Here is a 25170-nt window from a genome sequence, read left to right as displayed (position 1 = left end):
GAGAGAGAGAGACACACAGAGAGAGAGAGCGAGAGAGAGACACACAGAGAGAGAGAGAGAGAGAGAGACACAGAAAGAGAGAGAGAGACACACACAGAGAGAGACAGGGAGAGAGAGAGAGATAGAGACACACAGAGAGAGAGAGACACACAGAGAGAGAGAGAGAGAGAGAGAGACAGGGAAAGAGAGAGAGAGAGACACACAAAGTGATCATTCTGATTTACAGGGGATTATATTACTGGGTGTCCTAGAAGTTTTCCTACTGAGGTGAGGTCATGCTGCTGTGAACTCCTGACGGTGCCCACTAACTCACTCCCCCCCCGCCCCCCTCCTCTCCTCAATATCCATAAATATGTATCTTTCGATTAATTTCTAAATTTTTTCAAAATGGCAAACGATTTCCATTGAGTCTAGATGTTTGAGTAATTGATCAGGCGCCAGTAATGTCAGGTTTTTGAGCGCGGGGGTGGCGGTGTGCTTTTATAGGGACCCGTCTCGCTCCATAGAGAGGCAGAAGATATATTGCTCTGGGAAGATGGAAGCAGATTGTCCTTTATGGGATTATTTTTGTTACGCTTTCCTCTCGATTACCTAATCAGCCGCTCATATTGGGTTCAGGTGCAGCGACGGGTCAGCCGGAAAGGTATAGCCGGGTTTGTCTGCCTGCGTGGACTCCTCTCCGTTTCTGCTGTAACTCACGCGTTGGCAGGTTCCCTCTCCCTCTCCTCTATTTGTCCTGTCCTGTGAAAGGCTTCACACTCAGGAAGATGAAGCGATAATATGGAAACGGCCCTACGGGGCCAGACTGGCTAATATATTGTAATGAATGCCCTTTCACTGGCCCCCAAAATGTTCCTGCAGCGGGGGCCTCTCCTCTTCCCAACATACACTCAACTGTATACATGTGCGAGGTTCTGTGGGTTAATAGTTCTGTGACTAATTAGCCTCACTTTGACTGCGTCGCCCTGAATACCACACACACACACGCACACGCACACGCACACACACACACACACACACACACACACACACACTCATACACACGCCTACACAAGCGCATACACACATCCGCGCATGCACAATCCATCAACCCACCCATCTCACGATTAGCACGTCTGCTCCTGCGCTCAGATGGGCGTCCCGTGGGTATTTTGAGCGTGTTCCTCTGAATGAAGTCATGATGAATTGAAGACCCTGCGTCTGCTGGCCCCTTCTTCACATCCCCTTCAACCTGTCCCACACACACACACACACACACCTATACCCTCCATTTCCTTTAGCTCTCCCTCGCTCCCTCCTCAGCCACTCCATCAACATAAACTCAGCCCTGCTCCGCCCGTCTCCTCGCCCTCCTCTCGCCCGCCCCCGTCCTTTAGGGGAAGTTAGGAAAACACGGCCGCGCTCCACAGGTACCGTTTCCTGAATTGATGAGGCTCTTCTTCTCCTCTCCACCTCCTCCATGTTTTATTATATCTCTTTTTTTCTCTCCTCAAGGAAAGCGAGGGCCTTTTCTATTGACCCCCCCTCTCCATCCCGTCGCTTTTTCCAGTTCCCATATTCATTATATAGCCTCCTCCCTTTCTCCACCTTGACCCGCGGGATTCTGTTGTCATCTTCTATTTTGCCGTTTCCCACAAAGCGAGGAACGGAGGAGATACATGTGAAAATGAAGCACCGCCCCAATCAGTCATGCTGTTCTAAGGGAATGGTGTTTATGCCCCGGGTTTGGATGAGTTAGACACGGATTCATGTGCACGTACCTGCACCTGAGCAGCAGGCAGCCTTTTCTTTGCATGTGTAACGGTGTGCCCATATTACAAGCGCTTTCTTCCGTGCAAAGTCGCGTCCTCCCTGTTAGCCCTACCCCGGTCTCTTGGTGCTGCAGCTTGATTGGCTGTCTTGCTGTCTGTCCGTTTTGAATTGGTCGATTTTGAATTTGGCCCCTCCTCTCGTCTTGTCCTTCATCGTCGTTGTCATGTTGCCAGCAGAGCCATGTATATAGAAGAGTCCCGACATCTCCATTCACTCCAATGGACCAGTTTTTTACTCTCAAGAGTTCCAGGAAGTGAGGTCCTGGATTAAGCAGCACTGTCGAGTTGCAGCAAAATAGACAGTTTGTGTTGTACTCTGAAAGAGTTCTTCATCCCTTGAATCAAATTGTACATTATCAGCTTTATTTTAGCATGCAAAAGTAGCGCGAGACCCATTCTTGGCTGTTCATTGGCTAATGAGTCTCGCATTTTGGTCCTCCGCTGACGCCACTCTCTCTCTAGAGGACACTAGTTGCCAGTAGTCTCACGTGGTCAGACCCAACGTCTGGCGTCAGCACACTTCCAGAAACGGAGGGTCTGAAGAATCACAAATCATCATTTTGCCAGGAGAAATCCCCTGGTGAAATCTGATTGGCTGGGCTGTTACGGAAGTCCGGCTCTCTGCGTGCTCTTTTGCGTGCATCTCTGCCCCACGACTTGCGTCACACCGTCTGTGGTTGGTCAATTTATATGTCTGTCATGCATATTGTTTTGGTCTTAGGGGGGCGGGTGTTAACCACTGTGGTGGTGCACCAGACATAGATCTATGGCTGCTACTGCAAGACTATGTTGCCAGGTATCCCAGCATGCTTTTCTCATCGAATCAGTCGCACCCAATACACAATGAATGGGGTGGCATTTTGTCAGCAATGAAATGGCTTATAGTGGGCACGCATCGTGATGGTGCTGGCACATCAGAGCGGCGCTAGTCGCTTGTAGTCGTGTCGCTGGTCACTTGGTGCTGCAGCTTGATTGGTCGAGTTGAATTTGGCCCCTCCTCTCGTCGCTGTCATCCATCGCCGGGTATCCCAGCATGCTTTGGAAGGCGATGAGAGATGCATCCAATACAAAATGAATGGGCAGCAGCGACTCCAAGAGACTACAAGTGACTCAATTGGCTGTGGTGTGCACGAGCCATAAGGTCGAGGTGTCATGAGTCATCTGCTGGGTGGTCGTTTATCATCTCATCACTGCTATCAGAGAAAGGAGAGAGGAGAGAGGAGAGCGGAGAGAGGAGAGCGGAGAGAGGAGAGAGGAGAGAGGAGAGCGGAGAGAGGAGAGAGGAGAGAGGAGAGAGGAGAGCGGAGAGAGGAGAGAGGAGAGCGGAGAGAGGAGAGAGGAGAGCGGAGAGAGGAGAGCGGAGAGAGGAGAGAGGAGAGAGGAGAGAGGAGAGCGGGAGACAAAGATGGATGAGCTCTACTGTATGTGTCTATGGCTTCCTGACAACAAGCTGGCTTGGATGAGAAGGGATGTCTGTCTGTCTGCCTGTCTGTCTGTCTGCCTGTTTGTCTGTCTGTCTGTCTAGCTGTCTGTCTGTCTGCCTGTCTGTCTGTCTGTCTGTCTGTCTGTCTAGCTGTCTGTCTGTCTGTCTGTCTGTCTGCCTGTCTGTCTGTCTGTCTGTCTGTGTGACTGTGTAGAACAGTGTCTCCCACAGTCATCAGTGAGTGGTGTGACTGTGTAGAACAGGGTCTCCACAGTCAGTGAGTGGTGTGACTGTGTAGCCCCCGGAAAGGCGTAGCGGCCTGAGTGCCACTCAGGCTGAGAGGGGGATTACCTCATTGAGAAGAAGCTGATTCTCCAAATAAAACCCCACGCGCTCAATTTCCTCTCCCCCTCAAACACACACCCTCAGACTCCATAAGCGCTCTGTGCACACACGCCGCCAGCGCTCACTCTCTCTACGCCTTGTTCCCTCCTTCCATCAATCTCTCTCTCTCTCTCTCTCTCTCTCTCTCTCTCTCTCTCTCTCTCTCTCTCTAATGGACAGAACAATCCATACACACAGGTTAATGGTCAATGGGGCTCTGTGTTGTCTGGGACAGATGGCGCGTGTACCTTTGTGTGTGTTTTAACAGGTTGCATAAAGGTTGCACTTGCAGGTGCGTGTCTTTTTGGTACCAATCTGGAAAAATGTCTTGTACGTCTAGACTGCAGACTGAATAATAATAAACCACGGGTGTATTAATTGAATTTATTGTAAGTAATACGCCTTCGTCCTCTATGGTGATGGACAGACAGTTAATCCTTTTCCATGAAGAAGACGTTTCAAACATGTATAAGAAAGGGAACTTGGTGGAGAAGAAGATGGTGCAGCAGAATGGCTGTGGTCGGAGAGGAGCCGACCGCCCCCGCGTGGCTTCATGGTTGTAGTTAGGGACATGGTTCTGGTTCTGGTTACGGTTACGGTCGTGGCGGGGGTTTGCAAGAATGTGTTGATTCAGCTGGAATACGCGGTCAGAGGTTTAGGTACACCAACCGCTCTTCTCGTAAACGATGTGGTGGAAACCAAGGTGAGAGCGTGACCTCGGGTTGTTGTAGAAGCATTTTGGTATTTGCACAAACGGCTAAGCTGGCATTATGTGGTGCATGGCGGTGAGAAGATGATGCCCTCTCTCAAGGAGCTGCTCATAACGTTTAACCACAAGAACGCCCACCTCCTCCTCTCCTCTTCACGCTTCGCACACCTACGAGCTCTTTGCGGCACGCCGTACAGGAAATGCCTGGTACTACAGACCCCGGAGCCAGCAGAGCACCTTCACGCTGATGCTCGCCTCCCCAGCGCTGCTCATTTCATTAGCGGCTAGACGCAGCACTTAGGGATGGTGTCTGCTTGGCTCGCGCCGAGCCCCGGTGTCTGTGTCTCTTCTGCCTGTCTGGGGCCAGGCCACTTGAGATGCTGCTGACTTCTGGGTTTGGAGGGCTGTTGAGTCTGCCTCGGCCTCCCCGAAGCCTCCCCCGACGCTCCGTTTAAAACGGCGTGCGTGTTTCTCGCGAAAAGGCGGCAACCGCAAGCCACTGCGCTCGCTCCGTGCCCAGTGCACTCGGATTACCAGGTGGTTTGGAGATGTGAGCTGTGTGTGTGTGTGTGTGGGGGGGGGGGGGGGGGGGGGAGTTGTTGGGCACACTGCATGCGTGAGAGCGGGCTGTCCGTCTGTGTTCATTACGCACGCTCGCCAACATGTGTCTCTGTGTTTGATGTGGATCTTACACATTCTGCAATTTGACAGCTGTCTGGAGGTGGGAACAGTAGAGCCATGGCTATTAGAGTGTGCCATGGAGTTGGCGTTGTCCCTTTGCCACGGGGATCAGTCACCCTAATTTCCTCTTTCTTGCTAAAAACAATTTTCTGTCCTGATTTGTATTTTTGGAGCTGTTACTGTAATGTCTTGTGTGTGGTGTGCTCCCCCGCCCCTCTTGAATCTGTTTTATATAAAGTGTCATTGGCCTGCCAGACCAGGCTTTTTCCCTGTAACTTTGGATGCTGCTCATGTTTAATGACTGAGGCTTTACCATCTCTCTCTCTCTCTCTCTCTCTCTCTCTCTCCTCTCGCTCTCTCTCTGTCTCTCCCCCTCTCTCCCTCTCTGTCTTTCAAATTCAGTGTTTTGTTATGGTTTGTTTTGAATGGCCCGACATCATGTGAAAAGGGGGGAAGTTAACGAGTTTGAGTATTTTTAAGACACCCTGCACAACCACTTACCAGAGGTATGCGTTTGTGCGTTGTGTGTGTGCGTGCGTGCGTGCTAGCATGCATGCACGCTTCCTCACGTGGGTGTTCTTGTGTTGTGAGAGCATGTACGCGTCTCCGATCCAGCAGTGGCTGGTGGTGGCCAGCCAGACGGGGGGATTGCGTGAGATTTTTTCACAGCGTCTGCGGAGCTTTTCAACAAAAACATTTGATAAAACAGATTGCCGAGGTCTGCGAACGCGTCTGTGTGTGATGATCCCCGGGCGTGCACGGCGGCTGTGTTTGTGTGTGTCCCTCTGGTCACACGCGTGACGCCTGCAGGATGGTGGGCACCCAGAACCGCCAGTTAAATTACCCCATCCGCAAAACCACAGACCCCAGACCAGCGCCCCTGCCAGGCAGCCAGACCCCAGACCAGCGCCCCTGCCAGGCAGCCAGACCCCAGACCAGCGCCCCTGCCAGGCAGCCAGAGAGTCAGCCAACGACCAAACACTGGACTACCAATACTGCTCTCTCTCTCTCTTCTGTCTCTCTTCTGTTTTTTGATTTATTTCTCTATATCTGTCTCCCTGTTTCCTTCTCTGTTCTCATATTGTCATAATATTATTTTCGTGGATTGGGCTTTTGGCTCTATATAGTATGAGTATTTTAAGAAATTATTATTATTATTATTATTATATTATTATTATTGTTATTATTATTATTTTTGCTGAGACAGATTCCAGCAACAGGAACATAAAGAAGCATAAATGGACAGATGCACGGAGAGAGTCACATGCAGACGTGACTAATTACAGAAAAACTCGCTGGGCAGCTTTTAGAATCACATTGGTAATGGCCGTAAAACAAGAATTTGACGAACCATGTGCTCGTTATTACTAAAGAAGCACAGACGACAAACTATGTGCTCGCTATTACTAAACAAGCACAGACGACGAACTATGTGCTCGCTATTACTAAACAACCACAGACGACAAACTATGTGCTCGTTATTACTAAACAACCACAGACGACAAACTATGTGCTCGCTATTACTAAACAACCACAGACGACAAACTATGTGCTCGCTATTACTAAACAAGCACAGACGATGAACTATGTGCTCGCTATTACTAAACAAGCACAGACAACGAACTACAGTATGTGCTAGCTATTACTAAACAAGCACAGACGACAAACTATGTGCTCGCTATTACTAAACAAGCACAGACAACGAACTACAGTATGTGCTAGCTATTACTAAACAACCACAGACGACAAACTATGTGCTCGCTATTACTAAACAAGCACAGACGACAAACTATGTGCTCGCTATTACTAAACAACCACAAACGACAAACTATGTGCTCGCTATTACTAAACAAGCACAGACGACAAACTATGTGCTCGCTATTACTAAACAAGCACAGACGACAAACTATGTGCTAGCTATTACTAAACAACCACAGACGACAAACTATGTGCTCGCTATTACTAAACAACCACAGACGACAAACTATGTGCTCGCTATTACTAAACAAGCACAGACGACAAACTATGTGCTCGCTATTACTAAACAACCACAGACGACAAACTATGTGCTCGCTATTACTAAACAACCACAGACGACAAACTATGTGCTCGCTATTACTAAACAAGCACAGACGACAAACTATGTGCTCGCTATTACTAAACAACCACAGACGACAAACTATGTGCTCGCTATTACTAAACAACCACAGACGACAAACTATGTGCTCGCTATTACTAAACAAGCACAGACGACAAACTATGTGCTCGCTATTACTAAACAACCACAGACGACAAACTATGTGCTCGCTATTACTAAACAACCACAGACGACAAACTATGTGCTAGCTATTACTAAACAACCACAGACGACAAACTATGTGCTCGCTATTACTAAACAACCACAGACGACAAACTATGTGCTCGCTATTACTAAACAACCACAGACGACAAACTATGTGCTCGCTATTACTAAACAAGCACAGACGACAAACTATGTGCTCGCTATTACTAAACAAGCACAGACGACAAACTATGTGCTCGCTATTACTAAACAAGCACAGACGACGAACTATGTGCTCGCTATTACTAAACAAGCACAGACGACAAACTATGTGCTCGCTATTACTAAACAACCACAGACGACGAACTATGTGCTCGCTATTACTAAACAAGCACAGACGACAAACTATGTGCTCGCTATTACTAAACAACCACAGACGACGAACTATGTGCTCGCTATTACTAAACAAGCACAGACGACAAACTATGTGCTCGCTATTACTAAACAAGCACAGACGACAAACTATGTGCTCGCTATTACTAAACAAGCACAGACGACAAACTATGTGCTCGCTATTACTAAACAAGCACAGACGACAAACTATGTGCTAGCTATTACTAAACAAGCACAGACGACAAACTATGTGCTCGCTATTACTAAACAACCACAATCGACGACGGCATGAACTATGTGCTCGCTATTACTAAACAACCACAGACGAAAAGCTGCAAAACAGACCCATTTTCAGCACACATGGTGGCAATGAGAACACCTTTTTTTTTAAGTGCTTGTGAGTGAAAATCCCCGTTTGCTCCCAGCTCCTGCTACAAATTTGTTTCACGATGTAATTGGATGCAATTTTCGAATTACAAAATACCAGACCATTTTCAAATTAGAAGATGTCTACTCATTCCCATGTAACTGCAGTGCCATGTCAGACTGTTCCCACTAAACTCTGCTCTCACTAACGTGAGTCCAAACAGCTCAGCAGGTGATGAGACTAGCACGCCTAACAAGACTCTATCGGAGTTATTGCCAGAACCAGACAAAACCACCAATAAAACGAATTAAAACAACAAACATGAGAAAGTACAGTAACAGAATTAAAAAGGGTTTCCTGTCAAAACGCATGCCGAGAAGTGAGCTCACCCTTTCTCCACAGTGAAGAGAAGACGCTAGACGAGAGGAAGATGAGTACTACATGAGTCAGGAAGGAATGGAACAACATGTGAACGATCATTGCCGGTGATCAACTGAGTGTGGGACTAGTAATGCTACTGGCATGCTACTAGGCTTAGCTATACTAAGCAGTAAGCTATGGGGTCTGAGACTCACTGTGGCTAGCTAGCATGCAAGAATGTCCAAGAACCAACCACACTGAGTGGGTATACTAATCAAGGAATCCCAGCCTCTTCCCCTTTGGACCTGGAGAGGGATAGTTTATGGTCCTTCTTGATCCCACATTTGCGGTAGGGAGTGATTGCCAGCAATCAGAATTGCCAGAATGATGGAGTGTGTCTCTACTGCATTATATTTCTCTTTTGTCTGATTTGGTTCGCCTGCTTTGCAATCTTTTCCTCTTAACTTCATGTAGTTCCTCTGTTCTCTCCCTGTCTGCCTGTGATGGCGTACATACATACTCTACTCCATGTTTAATGCTGTAATTGTCTGGTGATTTGTTTTGTCTTTGAAAACAGTCGACTTATACAAAGCGATCAAAGATGCTATAGATATGGAGGATGCAGTCACTCAGCTGAGATTGTTTGGAGATGGATTTACGGTGTGCTTGGCAGCGCTCTTCCTCACCACGTTTCCCCTCCTTGATGTAAGCGAGAGAGATTGTTGGCATTTCAAAGGGAGCCGGGTCGAGGCCGAGATCACGTTCTGCGTCACGCGTTAGCACAGGGGAGCCCCCGACGCTCATCAGTTCAAACAGAGCCGAAGACAGCTGCTCAGAGGGCGGGGCTGGAGAGGAAACTGGGCCCTTTTCACACGTCATTTCAGCAGTGCTAGTCAGTCCTGGGCACCTGCACCGCTGACAGACACACGCGCGCGCGCACACACACACACACACACCACACACACCAGCCATCCTCCACTGGTTTCCTGCTCACACCTGACCAGGGTTGTGTAAATATTTGCCAGTGGTAACATGAGGATGAAGTGATCATTTCTTCCTGCAGTAAATTAAAGTCAACAGGTCTGCCTGTCATATTTTCTGAGCGCCATCTGGGTCAAACACCGGCCCGGCCAAGTACAGTACTACATACCTGTGCTGCTCACTGCAGGACGGGTGGGTCACTGTCTATGCACAGCATCACATACTGTATGGACAGGAGGAGTATGGGCCTGTGCAGGCTACCTGTGTAGCCTACTATGTTTGCACCTGGAGTTTGCACACAATTTCAGTAATCACTTTTTACACTGCTCTGTTTCTTATGTGCCAAACCCCTAAATGCCATTGGTTTTACTAAGAATGCTATATACAATACAAGTGAATACACTGCTATTTTTCCTTAAACTGACCAGTGAAGTTTTTGATGTGAAAGACCATCCTGTGCTTATTGTATATTTCTTTCTATATTATTATTCTTTTTATCTATTGTGTTGTTGTTCTGTACTGTGATATGGATTCCCCTGAGTCTGCAATAAAGAATCAATCATCCTCACTCTATAATAAAATGCAATAAAGCCCAGTTGAGTTTCAGTCATATTAACACATTTCTCCTCTCTCTTTTCTCCTCCAGTTCTTCGTGTGTGACGTCTGGAGCCTGGGAAGCTGGTGACCATGCTGCTGGCTCCTGTCTGCATGCTGCTGATGCTGGGGGGGCGTGCTCTGGCCGGAGGCTACCCCCCCATGCCCCAGATGAAGTACATGCAGCCCATGATGAAAGGGCCTATTGGACCCCCGTTCCGAGAGGGCAAGGGCCATTACATTGGTGAGCAATTTTTTTGCAGATGTGTGTGTATCATCATCTCTCCTGAGTCCCTCACGTTTGGAGGTTGTTCTCTCTCACATTCTATTGAGCGCGTGCTGTGAGTGACCCAGCTTCAAAGGTCATGAGGTCAACTCGGATACCTCAGCGTCACAGAGTGGTAACAGTATGCTGGATCAGAGGAGGCACTGAGCAGAATGGTTTTGGGATTAACTGAGATTTAGGCCATAGCAGCTCCACTCCTCAGTAAGGCCTTGCACATACCAGAGATTGTACAGAATATAAATTACTAAGAGAATAGTATGCCATTCTATGAATGTGGGATATAAATTCAAGAATGTACGAATCTCCAAACTGAGGCAAAGATCCTTCTTAGTGTCCGTGTCAGTTGTTTCAAATTAAGTTCTACCCTCCTCAAAGTTATCTTGAGTAGACACTATGTTTCCCTTCCAGTATCCTGTTGGCAGTAGCCTGACAATTTGATCTTTTTTCGACTGTTTGAACCAAACGGTGCATGACGCCCCCGACCTAAGCACGATCGATAGCATCCAAAACTATGCAGGGAAACATCCCACACTGGGGAAAAAATACTTCCTGTGACACCAACATCATAAAAGTCTGAGTCTCCAAACAACTCAGTTCAAGATGTGTTTGATATGGAGAGCATCCCAGGGACCGGGACAGACAGATGTATTTGTGCACTGAGGCCATTGTTTATTGGTTCTCTGCAGGCAGTAAAAGGGCTCACTGGAGTGTGTGTGTGTGTGTGTGTGTGTGTCTCCTTGCCCTGTGTGTCCAGCGGGATTTGGCAGTTCCTCAGTTGGGGCCTAACGGAGGCCTGATTGCCCACTGTTTGCTGAGCTCTGGCGGGCCAGTTATTCCTCCCACCATCTGGATGCTGTTACCCCTGTTTTTCACGTATTCTGAGGGTGAGGGAGAGGGGGGGGGGGGGGGGGAGATGGGGAGCAAGTGTGAAGGAAAGAGGAAGTAAAAATAGAAGTAATAAAAGGCGGCTAAGGGGAAGCAGGAAGCGGAGGGGAGGTACAGGAAGACTCCTTAATGTACACATGCTATCACTGCCCATCACTAGAGAATTACCTTGTAGGCTCTGGATCACAAGGATAACTAATTTTGAATGTCCCTCGTACGGTCAGAGGCCCCCTACTTCAGAGCAAATTTCCTCTCATGACAGACACACTTTGTGTTGGGTACCATGAAATAATGTTTGACAAAGACACATTCCAGAAGTTGGATTCAGGGGAAGTTCAGTGTCGAGGAAAGAAACTTTAGATTCCTGGGAATCACTCACAGAGATAGGACAGATTTTGCTGGAAGATTTGACATCATTTAAGTTATACTTTGTGTCAGAGGGATCGCAGAGAGGGTGGCGGTGTACAAGCCGCGCACACCGAGGACTGAAGCTAATACAGATTTTTGGTTCACAAACACAATGATTTTACTGCCTCCAAGTGGTCACAAGTCCACACTGCAACAACTTAAAATAATACACTCATGAATAAATATTCAAGCACATATGAGCACAACATAGTGCTCACATAGGCCTACTTACTTATAATTTACAACAGCCAAATGCCAAAAGCCAAATGCCACAAAATGTATATACAGTACACGATTATTTAAATCTTTAAGGTAATTGGCCATACACCTGTCTGTGTCTTTATGTATGGCTCTCAATGTGACATGATTTATTATCGCAGGTCCTCAGTCAACTTTCCAGGAATTCAGATTATGCATATATATTGCATTTGGACAACTTACGATGCATTTTCAATTATTTTATTTTGTCCAGAGTTAGGGTTGGCACAATGGACGATAGCATCGAGCATCGTCGATGGGCCGACTCCCATTGACCTCTGAGCCTTCTACATCGGACCAAATGTGGCAAAGAAACGTATTCATATATAGTAATGACTAATTAATATATCCACCACAGGCTAAATAGCCTCAGCTCTGGTCACAGTTTCAGTTACAGCACCAGCCCCTCCGCCTCCCTCTCTCTGCTGAGTGCTGTGCGCTGTCTGCTCTGCCCCCACGCCAACGACGATGCCATCGTCCATCGTGATGTTTCACTGTGGAACCCTCGCGATGGCTATTTGGTTAACATCGCACAACCCTATCCAGAGTCACAAGCCATTGTAGCCTCCACATGGCAATATCAGTTGCCACTCAAAATAAAAGTATGAAACATTTCTATAGCACCAAACATACAACTTATGTACAAAATGGTACCCCGTGGGTCAAGATATTTGATGTCCCACACTTAATGACACGAGGAGGCCTGTCTATGAGTATGCCATTCAATGATTCAACCATGTCAACACTTGAGCAATCAGCATGATTAATAGTTCATAATATGTTCATATGATCCAAAGCCAAGTTTAGAGAGTAATGTTGGACTTTATTCCCCAAAACCTTCAATGTAAGATGGCTGTTCTGGGGAGGGGGGGGGGGTGTCCCATTTCGCAACAGGGCAATGATGGCGCCAACGGAGGCCGTGGTGTAACTTATAGTCAGAGGGAGGATGCGATGGGAATGAGAATGAGGTTGTATTTCAACATAGTCTATGTATCATCTATGAAGGTTTGGGCTTCTCATCAAATTTGACAATTTGTCTCCATTTACTACTGTGGAGAATATCAAGAAGTTAACTGTCAGTACTTATTGGAGGCGGTCACAAGCCCAAGGCAATGTGTGGCACACAGATTGATACCTTTGCTTCAAAGATTTCCAATTTCTGGTGGCTTACCGTGTGGAGCGTGTGCCGTTAGGCTTCGTCCTTACCGCGGCGACCCAGGTTCAGGTCCGGCCCGTGGTCTTTTGCTGCATTTCCTCCCCTCGCTGTCTCATGCCTTCCTGTCTCTCTCATGTCTATCTTATAAAGCATGAAAAGGATAAACATAAATTTGCATACGGTACTTCATCAAGAGAACAATAGAGATGTTTGTCTTTTTTTTTTTTACAAAGATTCATTGCTCCACAAGTGGAAAAACTGATGTTTAAAGATGCTCTATTTCCATTGACTGCAATAGTATCCATGAGGGCAGAATTCAAAATACTGTCAAGAATTCCGGAATCTGATTGGCTGTTGACAGAATTCGAATTAAGGAGAGAGTGAAACAAAGGAATCTGATTGGCTGTTGACAGAATTTGAATTAAGGAGAGTGAAACAAAGGAATCTGAATGGCTGTTGACAGAATTCGAAAGGAAAGTGAAACAGCTGTTGACACAAGTCAATCAAATTCAAATTGTTTTTTTTATCTCTCTCCTTAATTTGAATTCTGTCAACAGCCAATCAAATTCCTTTGTTTCACTCTCTCCTCAGAGCAATCTAGTAGAGAGAGTGGTGTCAGCGGAGGTCCAAAATGTGTCACTCAGTAGCCAATGAATAGCCAGGAAGGGGGCTTGCGCTATGTTTGAATGCATAAAATAAAGCTGATAATATACAATTTGATTCTTTAAAACATCTGACCCTTTCAAAGTACATCACAAACGGTCCATTTTGCTGCAACTCGACAGTGCTGCTTAATCCAGCACCTTACTTCCTGGAACTTTTGTGAGGTAAAAAACTGGTCCATTGGAGTGAATGGAGATGTCGCAACAAGGTGGTGTGCAGGGGGTCATCCCTATGTTCCCCGGGTCCTACTGTATGTTCCCCGGTCCTATGTTCCACGTTTTTGTGGGACCGGGGAACATAGAACCCCGCTATGTTCCCTGAGAGAGGTTAGGTTTTGGGTTAGGGTCTGGGGGAGGTTAGGTTTAGGCGTGGGGGGTGGGAGAGGTTAGGTTTTGGGTTAGGGTCTGGGGGAGGTTAGGTTTAGGGTTAGTGAAAAACAGGGAATATAGAACCCGGGGAACATAGAACCCGGGGAACATAGACATGATCCCGTGTGCAGCTTCCCAAAAATGTGACTGTTAGCCGACGTGAACACCCCAAGTATACTATAATGTAGATGGAGAGATAACAGGAGAGAGTTAAAGCTATGACCAAGTACAGTATATGCACTATTCTCTCCTTGGACTAACTTCTAGTCATTGTAATCCTAGTGAAATCACACAATTTAGTGATTTTGCTGGCGACTCCCCTGGACCTCCTCGTCAAGCTGATGGTCGTGTATGCTTGTCTAGCTGCTGCAGACAACGTCCTAAACTCGAGGCTACGTTAAAGCATGGCTCTCACTTAAGGCTTAACAACTGCTGTTGAGGTGCCCTTGAGTGAGGCACTTAGCCTGAAGCACTTAGTAGCGAATAGCAGAAGACTATGGTTGGATTGGCAACTCCCAGGTGTGAATGCCAATCTGAATGTGAAGCAGTGCAATGCAAAACCATGCATCCTCAGCAGAATGCTCATATACATTGAGAAAAAAAAGAAACTAGTGAAACAACTGAGCTAACTAGTGGGATTCGTTCAACGGAGCTAACTCGCTGGGATTCATTTTAACTGAGCTAACTCGCTGGGATTCATTTTAACTGAGCTAACTCGCTGGGATTCATTTTAACTGAGCTAACTCGCTGGGATTCATTTTAACTGAGCTAACTCGCTGGGATTCGTTCAACTGAGCTAACTCGCTGGGATTCATTCAACTGAGCTAACTAGCTGGGATTCATTTTAACTGAGCTAACTAGCTGGGATTCATTCAACTGAGCTAACTAGCTGGGATTCATTCAACTGAGCTAACTAGCTGGGATTCATTCAACTGAGCTAACTCGCTCGGATTCATTCAATGAGCTAACTAGCTGGGATTCATTCAGCTGAGCTAACTAGCTGGGATTCATTCAGCTGAGCTAACTAGCTGGGATTCATTCAGCTGAGCTAACTCGCTGGGATTCATTCAGCTGAGCTAACTAGCTGGGATTCATTCAACTGAGCTAAGTAGCTGGGATTCATTTTAACTGAGCTAACTAGTTGGGATTCATTTTAACTGAGCTAACTAGTGGGATTCATTCAACTGAGCTAACTAGCTGGGATTCTCTTCAAAACGGAACCTTATATTTCCCCAGATTTCAATGAGGTAGGCATAGGTTTTCCACCATGAAATAACACGAATGTGAACTCACACAGGCGTGAAAATGGAATACAACTTTAGTTGACATTACTGTAAATAGGCTACAGATAACAAATATGCTTTAAATTGTCAGTTAGGCTCGATTATGGAAAGGATATACAATGATCAGGCTATACGACATACAGTAGCATGAGGAGTTACATACAGACATGGTGTTGCCAGGCTGAGGCAGTGGAACAACAAATCACCTGGAACTGGCCAATGGATGCTGTAGCTCTGTAGGTCATTTTACAGGCTCTTTCTCTCCAGTTGTGCCATAATCATAGTAACTCGTGAACACATGCTGAACTGTCGTATATGGAGAGTTTCATTCTCAAACTTAAATATCAATGTTTGGAAAAATTCACAAACAAATCTGTCAAATGATTGTACTTTTTAACTTACATACTTAGTAGGGCTGTCACTTTTCATTCGAAATTCCAATGCAACTTCGAATGTGGGGGAGGGGTTCGTGTTCGATATGTAAATTGACTGTTCGATTTTTTTTTTTTTTTTTTTTTTTTTTTTTATGAACCAAAATTAACCAACTGCTGCTTGCTGATAATGTTAATCCCATGTCAGAAAAAGTCTCCAGATTTGTCGCGTTAGTCTCTTCTGAGAAAGATTGTCTCCAGGGTCTGAAAAGTTGTCTCGAGTTGGATGCAGCCAAGTTTGTGAGGCAGTGTTGTGACTGTGAGCGTCCAAGCTAACACGTCGGGCTGATGCCCGGTGGCCTGGACTGAAAAAAAATAAAAAATAATAATAATTAATTAACCAAAAAACTTTGAATATATTCGAACGAATTTCGGGCAATTAAAGTTCGTTCGAACTTTATTTTGGGAAAAAGTGACAGCCCTAATACTTAGTAGCTAACTGAGCTGGCTGAAAAATGAATTATGAATTTAAAGGATTTTGTTACTTTTCTCAAAATGATATGCTGTATAATTTAGAATAACTCTTATTGATCTGTTTTCCACCTCCTTTTTCTATTTTTGAATGCCTTGCTACAATGACCACACGAGTACTTTCCATCTCTTTGTAGATATGCCACCCATGATGGATGTGAAGGGGGAGCCAGGCCCACAAGGGAAACCTGGACCAAGAGGTCCCCCTGGACCACCAGGACTTCCAGGGAAACCTGGACTGGGGAAACCAGGTCTCAATGGTCAGCCAGGCCCTCAGGGGCCTTCAGGTTTTCCAGGAATTGGGAAGCCTGGACTCCCAGGTCTCCAAGGAAAGATTGGGCCAAAGGGTATGCCGGGGCTTAATGGTGAGGTTGGTCCTCGTGGTGAACCAGGACCTAGAGGTCTTCCAGGGCAGCCGGGCCTCCCTGGCCCAGCTGGCCTGTCTCTGAATGGGAAACCTGGGCTTCCAGGCATCAGAGGCCCCGGTGGGTCTCGGGGAGAACCAGGACTAAAGGGTGGTCCCGGCATACCAGGTGAGCGTGGAATCAAAGGTGAGAATGGAAATGGGAAGCCGGGCCTTACAGGTATAAGGGGCCCTCCAGGGCTGAAGGGCAGTTCAGGGCTACCTGGTCTTCCAGGTGTGGGGAAAGCAGGACCAAATGGACTACCTGGACAGCCTGGTCTAAAAGGTGATCATGGACTTCCAGGGGGCCAAGGAGAGCCAGGAGAGGCTGGGGCTCCAGGTCCACATGGTCTGCCAGGGCCAGTTGGGGTAGGAAAGCCTGGGCTAGATGGCTTGCCAGGAAATCCAGGTCCACTTGGGCCAAAGGGAGAGGCAGGGCCCAGGGGTTCTCCTGGATTTCCTGGGGCTCCTGGTTATGGAAAACCTGGTCTGATTGGACCAAAGGGAGACAAGGGCCATGGTGGATTGCCTGGCCTTCCTGGGGACAAAGGACAGCCAGGAATGGAGGGCCCAATTGGGGAGCCAGGCCTTGATGGACAACCAGGACTTTCAGGACTTCAAGGCCCTATGGGGCTCCCAGGAAAACATGGAATGCCTGGACTAAAAGGAGATTTGGGTCCCCAGGGGCCTCCAGGTCTGCCTGGCTTCAGAGGTGACCAAGGACCCAGTGGCCTGCCTGGAAAACCTGGCATCCCTGGGGATAAGGGCATCCCTGGTCCTAATGGGGCTATAGGAAAACCTGGACCCAAAGGTGAGGCAGGGCACATTGGCCTACCTGGGAATCCAGGGCTGACAGGTGCTCCAGGGCATAAAGGTGAGTCAGGGTTTGTGGGGGCTCCAGGACCCAGGGGCCAATCAGGCATCCCTGGTCTGCAGGGGCCTTTGGGTCCCATGGGGCCACAGGGCGTTCTTGGCCTTAAGGGTGAACCTGGAATGCCAGGGGTTCCAGGGCTGGGTAAGTTTGGAGATAAGGGAGCTACAGGTCCCCAGGGTCCTCAAGGGAAACCAGGTACCGCTGGGCTTAATGGTAACGCTGGTCTCCCTGGCCCTCCAGGGCCTCCGGGTCTTCCAGGAAATGGCCAAACAGTTGTCGCAGGGCCATCAGATTCACAGTTGGAAGGGGACGAAGTCCCAGGGGACAGGAAGAAGCCTGTGTACAGTCACGGGGCGCTCTCTGCCTCAGTAGCACCAGCCTTCACTGGTATCCTCACGACGCCTTTCCCCCCCTCTGGCATGCCCATCAAGTTCGACAGGACCCTGTACAATGGGCAAAATGCCTACAACACGGCCACTGGCATGTTCACTGCTCCTCTGTCTGGTGTCTACTACTTTGCCTACCACATGCATGTAAAGGGAACCAGCCTGTGGGTGGCACTGTACAAGAACAATGTACCAGCCACCTACACCTATGACGAATACAAGAAGGGCTACATGGACCAGGCGTCCGGTAGTGCTGTGCTGGAGCTGAAGGAGGGCGACCAGGTATGGGTCCAGATGCCCTCGGATCAGGCCAATGGCCTCTATTCCACCGAGTACATCCACTCCTCCTTCTCAGGATTCTTGCTCTGTCCCACATAACCCTGTCCTTTCATTCAAACATGTCCCTGTATTGGGCCTCAGAGCAGCCCTCAACCTAAAATACCTGCAGCCATAATAGAAACAAAACCCCCCATAAAATGATCACTATTACTGCCATCGTCATCAGTCTCACCCTCGACAGCAACAACAACATCGGCAAAGGAAAAGAAAAAAACTTTGTGTATGAATGATGGAAAGAGTTAAAAGGCAGGGGAAGGATTTCCATGCTGTGTTCTGTGTTTCGATGTCTTTCAAATGTCTGATTTGGTTTGTGTTTTTTGTTGATGGTTTTTTAGCTTATATTATTTTAATTATTATATTGTAATAATTTTATTGTTATTATTTTGTCCTTGTCATCTTTGTTGTTGTTGTTTATTGGATTCAGACTATTAAGTGCCTTACTTTGCAATGTGTAAGTAACAGACCTTCCCATGTGACTGCACATCCTGCCCATATGCTCTGACATCACTAGGATGACATCACCAGACCCTGGGGAGCTGATTGGTTCCCCTGGCTGCAGTCACGCCCTGCACAAAAACTCATACTGTATGTGTCCTTATTTAAAAAGTGACTGACAAATATTAACATGTAAAGAGCAACAGAACAACATACAAAATATACAGAGCAACAACAAATAACAATAATGCCATATACCATTACGTTTTACCGTTACATTTAAAATATTAATAGAAATAAGTCTTTATTGTTAGAGTGAGATATATATTTTTGACATTTAGTTGGCATAAGCATCCGTTGGGTGCTAATTTTCTCTGCTTCTTTCTGAATCTAAAAGTTAACCATTTAAAATTATGGGTTTATACAATTATTATAAGTTATTGCTCTGTCCAGATTGTGTACAACCCACAAAAAAGATATACAATTTAAGAACAATATCACCTCGCAGTATTAGAACTATTGAAATCAAATTGCCCTTTTGAAAAGCATCAACAACATCATGCAAGGACAATGGTGTGTTTTTTCTGTTTCCAATACAATATTAATTGAGGACGATATGTATGCGCATACAGCCAATGTTTATATGCCATAGACTAGATACTGAGAGCAACTGCAAATGGGCAGTAAGGAAGCAACTGTAGCTGGATCGATGGTCTGCCTCCTTGTATCGATCCAGTGGTTATTCCCATTCCCCATGTGTACTGCAAATCCCTTCATGTCAGTTATCCTCCTCATGAGCTCTGACCATGACATCACTGCTTTCAAATGCTATAGTAGCCATGGAGAAACCAAACCAATGTCACATTAAGACACCGAGGGAGCATTCTGCATCATGGCATACTTTAAAAAGCCCCACTCTGACCACATAGTGAAAACATGAAATCTGTGAAGATGCTGCAAAGCTGGCTTAGGTTTGGGAAATAGGGAGGAAAGCGGATGAGAAGTAAAACGGTCACCTCTTATAGAGACCGCTACAGAGGCCAGTCTCCATCTGACTTGTTGCTGGAGAAATGAGACTCATTCTCAAGCATTTGGAGGTCTGACGGAAAATACTTTCTATTTATTCCACAAATACAGCTGAATCATGGTTTAGCTCAATGGAACATCCCTGGTTACAAAGGCAGGGTGCCTTCAGAGCCCAATAATGTTGAATCATGCAGTGGGAAACGAGCGTTGATCTTCATTTTCTGCATGAATAAGTAAAGGGACTGACCGAGGCCCACAGGTTGTGAACGACAGGCTGTATAATGTTGAACAAACCCCTGGCAGGTGTCTGGCAGAGGTGGTGGGCCAGAGGTGAGAGCAGAGTATTTTCTCATTTCTGTTGGATGAAGCATTCAAGATACACGCTGTGTGTGTACGCATGTGCTGTATATTCTAGTATTAGTGCCATTCTTCCTGTCACTTTGTCTGTGTGTGTGTGTGTGTGTGTGTGTGTGTGTGTGTGTGTGTGTGTGTGTGTGTGTGTGTGTGTGTGTGCGTGTGTGTGTGCGTGTGTGTGTGTGTTACCGTCACGTTGTCCCTCTGGCAGGTCATGAACAATTCAACAAGGATAATAATAAACTTGAGTGATGTGACAAAAGCGTAGGAAGAACTAACAATCCAGTCAATGTTCCACAGGAGATATGACTTCACACATATGTTTTGGCTTGATGAGATAATCCCACATAGCTTTCCATTACAACCCTCTAATGGTGCCTTTGCAAAGTAAGGGAACAAGTTATGACATTTGCGATAGATGAATGTAATGGCTAGATGACAAGGAGATGTAAGAGAAAACAAGAAACGACTGAGATAACGCAATGCAAAACGGGAGACAATTTTCTTCGAGACATTAATTCCTGGCGAACACTGATCAGGTTCTTTTTCATATCGGTCAAATGAGTGGCATATCGTTGTGCAATAATTCTGTTTCGTTCTAAGTTACTAACAAAGGAGACATATTGTGTGAAGTGTGCAAAGTCTTTACACAGATCTTTTATCAAGGGTTGCAGTGACACAGAGGTTAGGAGAGAGGGGTGGGGGCAACACTGATGGGTTTGGTTTTATAATGAAGATTTGGAGGTTGTGATACTGTCTACGTGCTTTTAGGTGTATCAGTTCAGAAAGGATTCCAATGTAGTGGTATTGCACGGTATGCACATGACTGAAAATAACGCCGCCCAAACACTTTCATGACACTGAATTTAGGACTACCTGACACCTTAATGGTGGAATGTCAATGTACAGGATTGTGCCAAACATTGATCTTTGCAATCAGAATGAATGTATGTTGTTTGATTTACAATAGTAGCAATAAAGCAACTAACAATGTTCATCCAAATGAAACTGTCTCACTATACAGAAAGATTAGCCTAACTATTCAAGTTGCTCTGGAAAAGTCAGCCCGTTGTCACTGAGAACTTGTCCCAGAGCCCCGCTTTGGAAAGTGCCTTTGGCGAGCCCCCTTAACGCTCCGCGGAGCCTATAGCATGTTATGGAACGCAGCACGGGCCAACTGTTCAAAAGCACTCCGCAGCTGTGGGTTCAGGCAAAGGTCAAGCATGCCCTCGGGCTCGTCGTCCAGGACGAGTTGAAAAATATGGGGGTCGAAGGTCCCCGGTGTCCCTAACCTGGGGTCGTTGTGGACGACAAGCCCTTGACCTTTCCCTGAACCCACAGGTGTGGGAGTGCTGCCTTCCATAAAACGCGGTGCGGGTGCTGCGTTAAGGAGGTCACCAAAGGTACTTGCCAAAGCGGTTCTGTGAGACGAGTTGGGCGTGAGAACGAGTTGGAAAAGCAGTCCTAAGATAAGATAAGGCCTAATCAGTATTTTACATCTATGTAATGCAAACAATGCACTTGCTCTTGCCCTATCTGTCTCATAACATGAACACATCTACAATTGTTTCTGTATCATTATTGTTGTGTGATGAGGCTCGTTGTGTACTGTATGTTGCATTTTATTGTGGTCTCCTTCTTTCAGACGTGTGATAAGGTGATTTGAGTCCCATGTGGCCATTACTCTCTGTCCTTCATGTTTTCATAGACAATGTCACTTGCTTGCCGAGTTTGCCCTGTGTGCAAATCATTGAACAAGTGTCAGTATCATCCATGTACTGTCTCAATCACAAATTGCTTTTAATTGCTTTTCTATTTTTTTTTTCTATTTCTTGACAACAACAAAAGAAGAAAAAAAAAAGCCTTGCTTCGGTTCTTAAGGGATATTTGTTTGTTTTAGTTTCGATAAATACAAACGGTCATTCCCATTTGCACATGAAATTAATGAAGATGTATTTATACATTTGTGATAATTTAATAGGAATGCCAAAACCGACCACCGAAGCCTAGAACGTATAAATGGTATTTAACAGCATTGATGAGTTAAGAGCATTTACAACATGTAGTTAGCATTCTAGAGTTATTTGTGAAGGATTATTTGTGGACTTTTATTTTCTATTTGATTTGTGTCATGTACAATGTATCAACTTATAGGATTTTTGTCTTATACATGGCTATTGCGTGCACTCTATGCAATAGAATTTGGGTATAAAATGCACTCTTTTTTGATTGAAAATGTTTTGTCTGCTTATACAAAATCTACAGTACTTGATTGTATTGATACCACATCAATAAATACTTTCTTGTATGTCTGTCTCAGGTTTCTATTTCTATACGTGCTTTTTCATAAACAGTGGCGGTAAAGACAAGTCTTAGCCTATGTGAGCTATATGTTATATAAAATCATTGGAACACATTCAGCAGAGAATCTCAATATTGTGCCACCATATTACTTTTTTGTAATTCATTAGTAGGTAGAACATTTCTGCATGTGACCCATACAGTACATAGCATGTTGGTGCAAGTAAATGAATGAACACTAGAGGGAGATAAGTAGCCTATTGGATATTGCAGGCCCTTCTTATTTGAAGGGGTCCTGTCTGATCTACCAGTATAGACGGTTTTCATGGAATTATCAGTCCTGTCCTATAGCAGTCCTGTCAGTCCTGCCCTATTGGACTAGCAAACACTGCAACAGGAAGTGAGCTGGGGTTCAATTTAGAATGTTTATTTTGTCAAGTTAAAACCGTCTCTATGATTAGCTCAGATGCCCACTGATAATACTTATCAATTACCCAATCAAAGGGGGAACTCTGAGGTCAGGTAGCAAAGAACATTCTGGACGCTGGAGGGAGACTTCCACACACACGTCTGTCACATTAAACACACTCGGCCACGGACCACAGGAGGACGCCAGGGGAGAACCTGGGGGAAGAAGGCAAAGAGGTGGATCACATTGAAAGAACTGAGCGGGGCTGGAAAGAGCACTAAAATAATGTTTTCATGCTGACCTATTGTTACTATTATTGTGAGTTCTTACTGTTAAAGGTGGACGCAATGTGGCCACTGTGTGTGTGTGTGTGTGTGTGTGTGACACACACGTGTGCGAGCGTGCCCAGTGGCCCCATGTCATGCTGCTTAGGCTAAGGCTTCATCGGCTGAGTTATGGCATGAAACATCCACAAGATGTCAGTGTGGTTATTGGGTAATATAATAACAGCAAGTGTGACCCTGGTTTTTGTGAATAGTGGCAGAGCAGCTGCATGGTTGACCTCAAAGTTGACTGTGTGGAATCTGACGTCACAGGTCCTGAGACCATGTTGTTGAAGCACAGATATGAAGATCTGCACACAGCCACTGGCTAGGTCTCAAAAACCATCTAAAATCTCAATGTTGTTTTCAAAGATTGCTATTCAAATTGAGGGAGTGGCGTTCTGGTTCAGTCTCTACTAGCCTAGGTGGCTTACACATGCTATTTTAATTTGAACGTTGGGGGAAGTAATTTGCTTTCAGATAGCTGGCATCTCCCTTGGCCAGAGATGAGAGCATATAATGTGTGCTTCAATACACTGGCAAACTACTCGAAATATGCAAATGCTTTATTTGAATTCTTTTTAATTTCCTGGTCCATTATTCAACAAAATGTGTTCAGATTTTGGAGTTTTCGCCTGGGAAAAAAATAGTCACTCTCTGCTCGGCAGCAGACAATCGTCACATTGCCAATTCAGTGTGGGTTTGCTCAGTGGTGATTGTATGCACTGTATCTATTTGCTGTCCCTTTGTAGTGCGGGCTTTGGGGAGCGGGTATGTATGTATGAGAGAGAGTAATGATTCCTGCTGGTAGAGGAACTGCCTGTCATCCTCAGAAGCAGCTCATTAGGAAGGAGAAGAAAGCCCCCTCCCCAAGTGGGCCAATGGAAGCTGGATGCCTGCAACATCCCAATCGTCCTCCCTCTTTACACAACATTTGAATACAAACAACGTAGAGAGACAGGCACAGGCACTTCATTTTCTTTTCATTTGATTCTTATGGGATCGAGCCAAAGAGTCTGCAGCCCAGTTTGGTAGCGAGATGCCCTGCCCTTATTATGCTAAAAGAAATGGCTGTGAATGAAGCGTCTTATACTGTAGATCTTCCAGAGACCTCATTTGAGCCTGCTGCTGTTTGAGTGACGGACACTGAAATCATGGACTTACATATGAAAGACGTACTTGGAGGATGTGCAAAAGCAAATTCCATCAGGGGAGCATTCAGGGCCAATGTTAACTTATCTCTAGCTCATGGCTGATCAATTTGGCTCATGGCTGATCACGCCCAGTTTGTTTTGGCCCACCATGGATTTGACCAAAAATAATAATAATAATAATAATAATAATTTTATTTATTTATTTTTATTTTTCCCCCATGTCATCCTTGCTTGTCGGGAAGGGGGCTAAACAACGCTCATTAGGCTAAATGTTGGCAAGGGAAAGACTGGCAAGGCCATTTCCAAAGGGGTCCCTTGACCTGAAGATATCTGAATGAGAATGGGTTCTATAGGTAGGGCACCTAGGTTGCATGCACTCTGTCAGAAAGGTGTCATATGTTTATGCATCCCCCCCCCCATCAATTCTAAATGTAGCTCTGAAATTACTGTTAAACAGGTGAAAGAGTAGTGTTTTTATTATTTTGACAATTTATTTTAGATTTAGTCATTTCATAGACTAACATCAACTATTATTTTTGGCCCACGGCCCTCCATCCAGATACATGTTTTGCTCTTCATAGGAAAGAATTTGGGTAGCTCTGCTCTAGCTGATAGCTTTGTGATATGCTATGGCTTATATTGCTCCACTTAATGATACAAAGGTAAGGTATTAGATAGAGAATTTGGTACAGTGCACATATAGGCTACTGTAGACTACAGTATGCTTGTCTAATTCAGTACAGAAATGCTTTGATTCTAACTAAACCATAATTGTCACAAGCATAATTTGCAGAAAAGGCACCCAGTGGTGACAAATGTTTGGGAGATTGTCCCACTGGGCAACCTGAAGAACCCCATCCATGTGTTCCCAGTAAATCATTGGCTCTGGTGTTCCACACTAAGGCCATGTTCACATTACAGGCAAATCTGATTTGCTGATAAAGTCATTAATCATCATTATCTTGATTGGTTT

At 45.7% G+C, this 25170-nt stretch overlaps 1 protein-coding gene across 1 annotated transcript in view; it reads left to right on the top strand.

Annotated features, from left to right (window-relative positions):
* Nucleotides 1-22318, top strand: part of col8a2 (collagen, type VIII, alpha 2) — a 58242-nt gene extending 35924 nt beyond the window's left edge. The window contains exons 2-3 of the mRNA XM_083646702.1: nucleotides 10037-10228; nucleotides 16331-22318. Coding sequence (XP_083502828.1) covers nucleotides 10078-10228; nucleotides 16331-18234 — 2055 coding nt within the window. The 5' untranslated portion in view covers nucleotides 10037-10077 and the 3' untranslated portion in view covers nucleotides 18235-22318. The remainder of the gene's footprint in view (nucleotides 1-10036; nucleotides 10229-16330) is intronic.
* Nucleotides 22319-25170: the final 2852 nt, after the last annotated feature.

The sequence above is a fragment of the Poromitra crassiceps genome (genome assembly GCF_964638095.1).
Source record: "Poromitra crassiceps genome assembly, chromosome: 11".
Lineage (NCBI taxonomy): Eukaryota > Metazoa > Chordata > Actinopteri > Beryciformes > Melamphaidae > Poromitra > Poromitra crassiceps.
The sequence above is the reverse complement of the archived record's forward strand: the minus strand, read 5'-3'. Positions and strand labels throughout refer to the sequence as shown.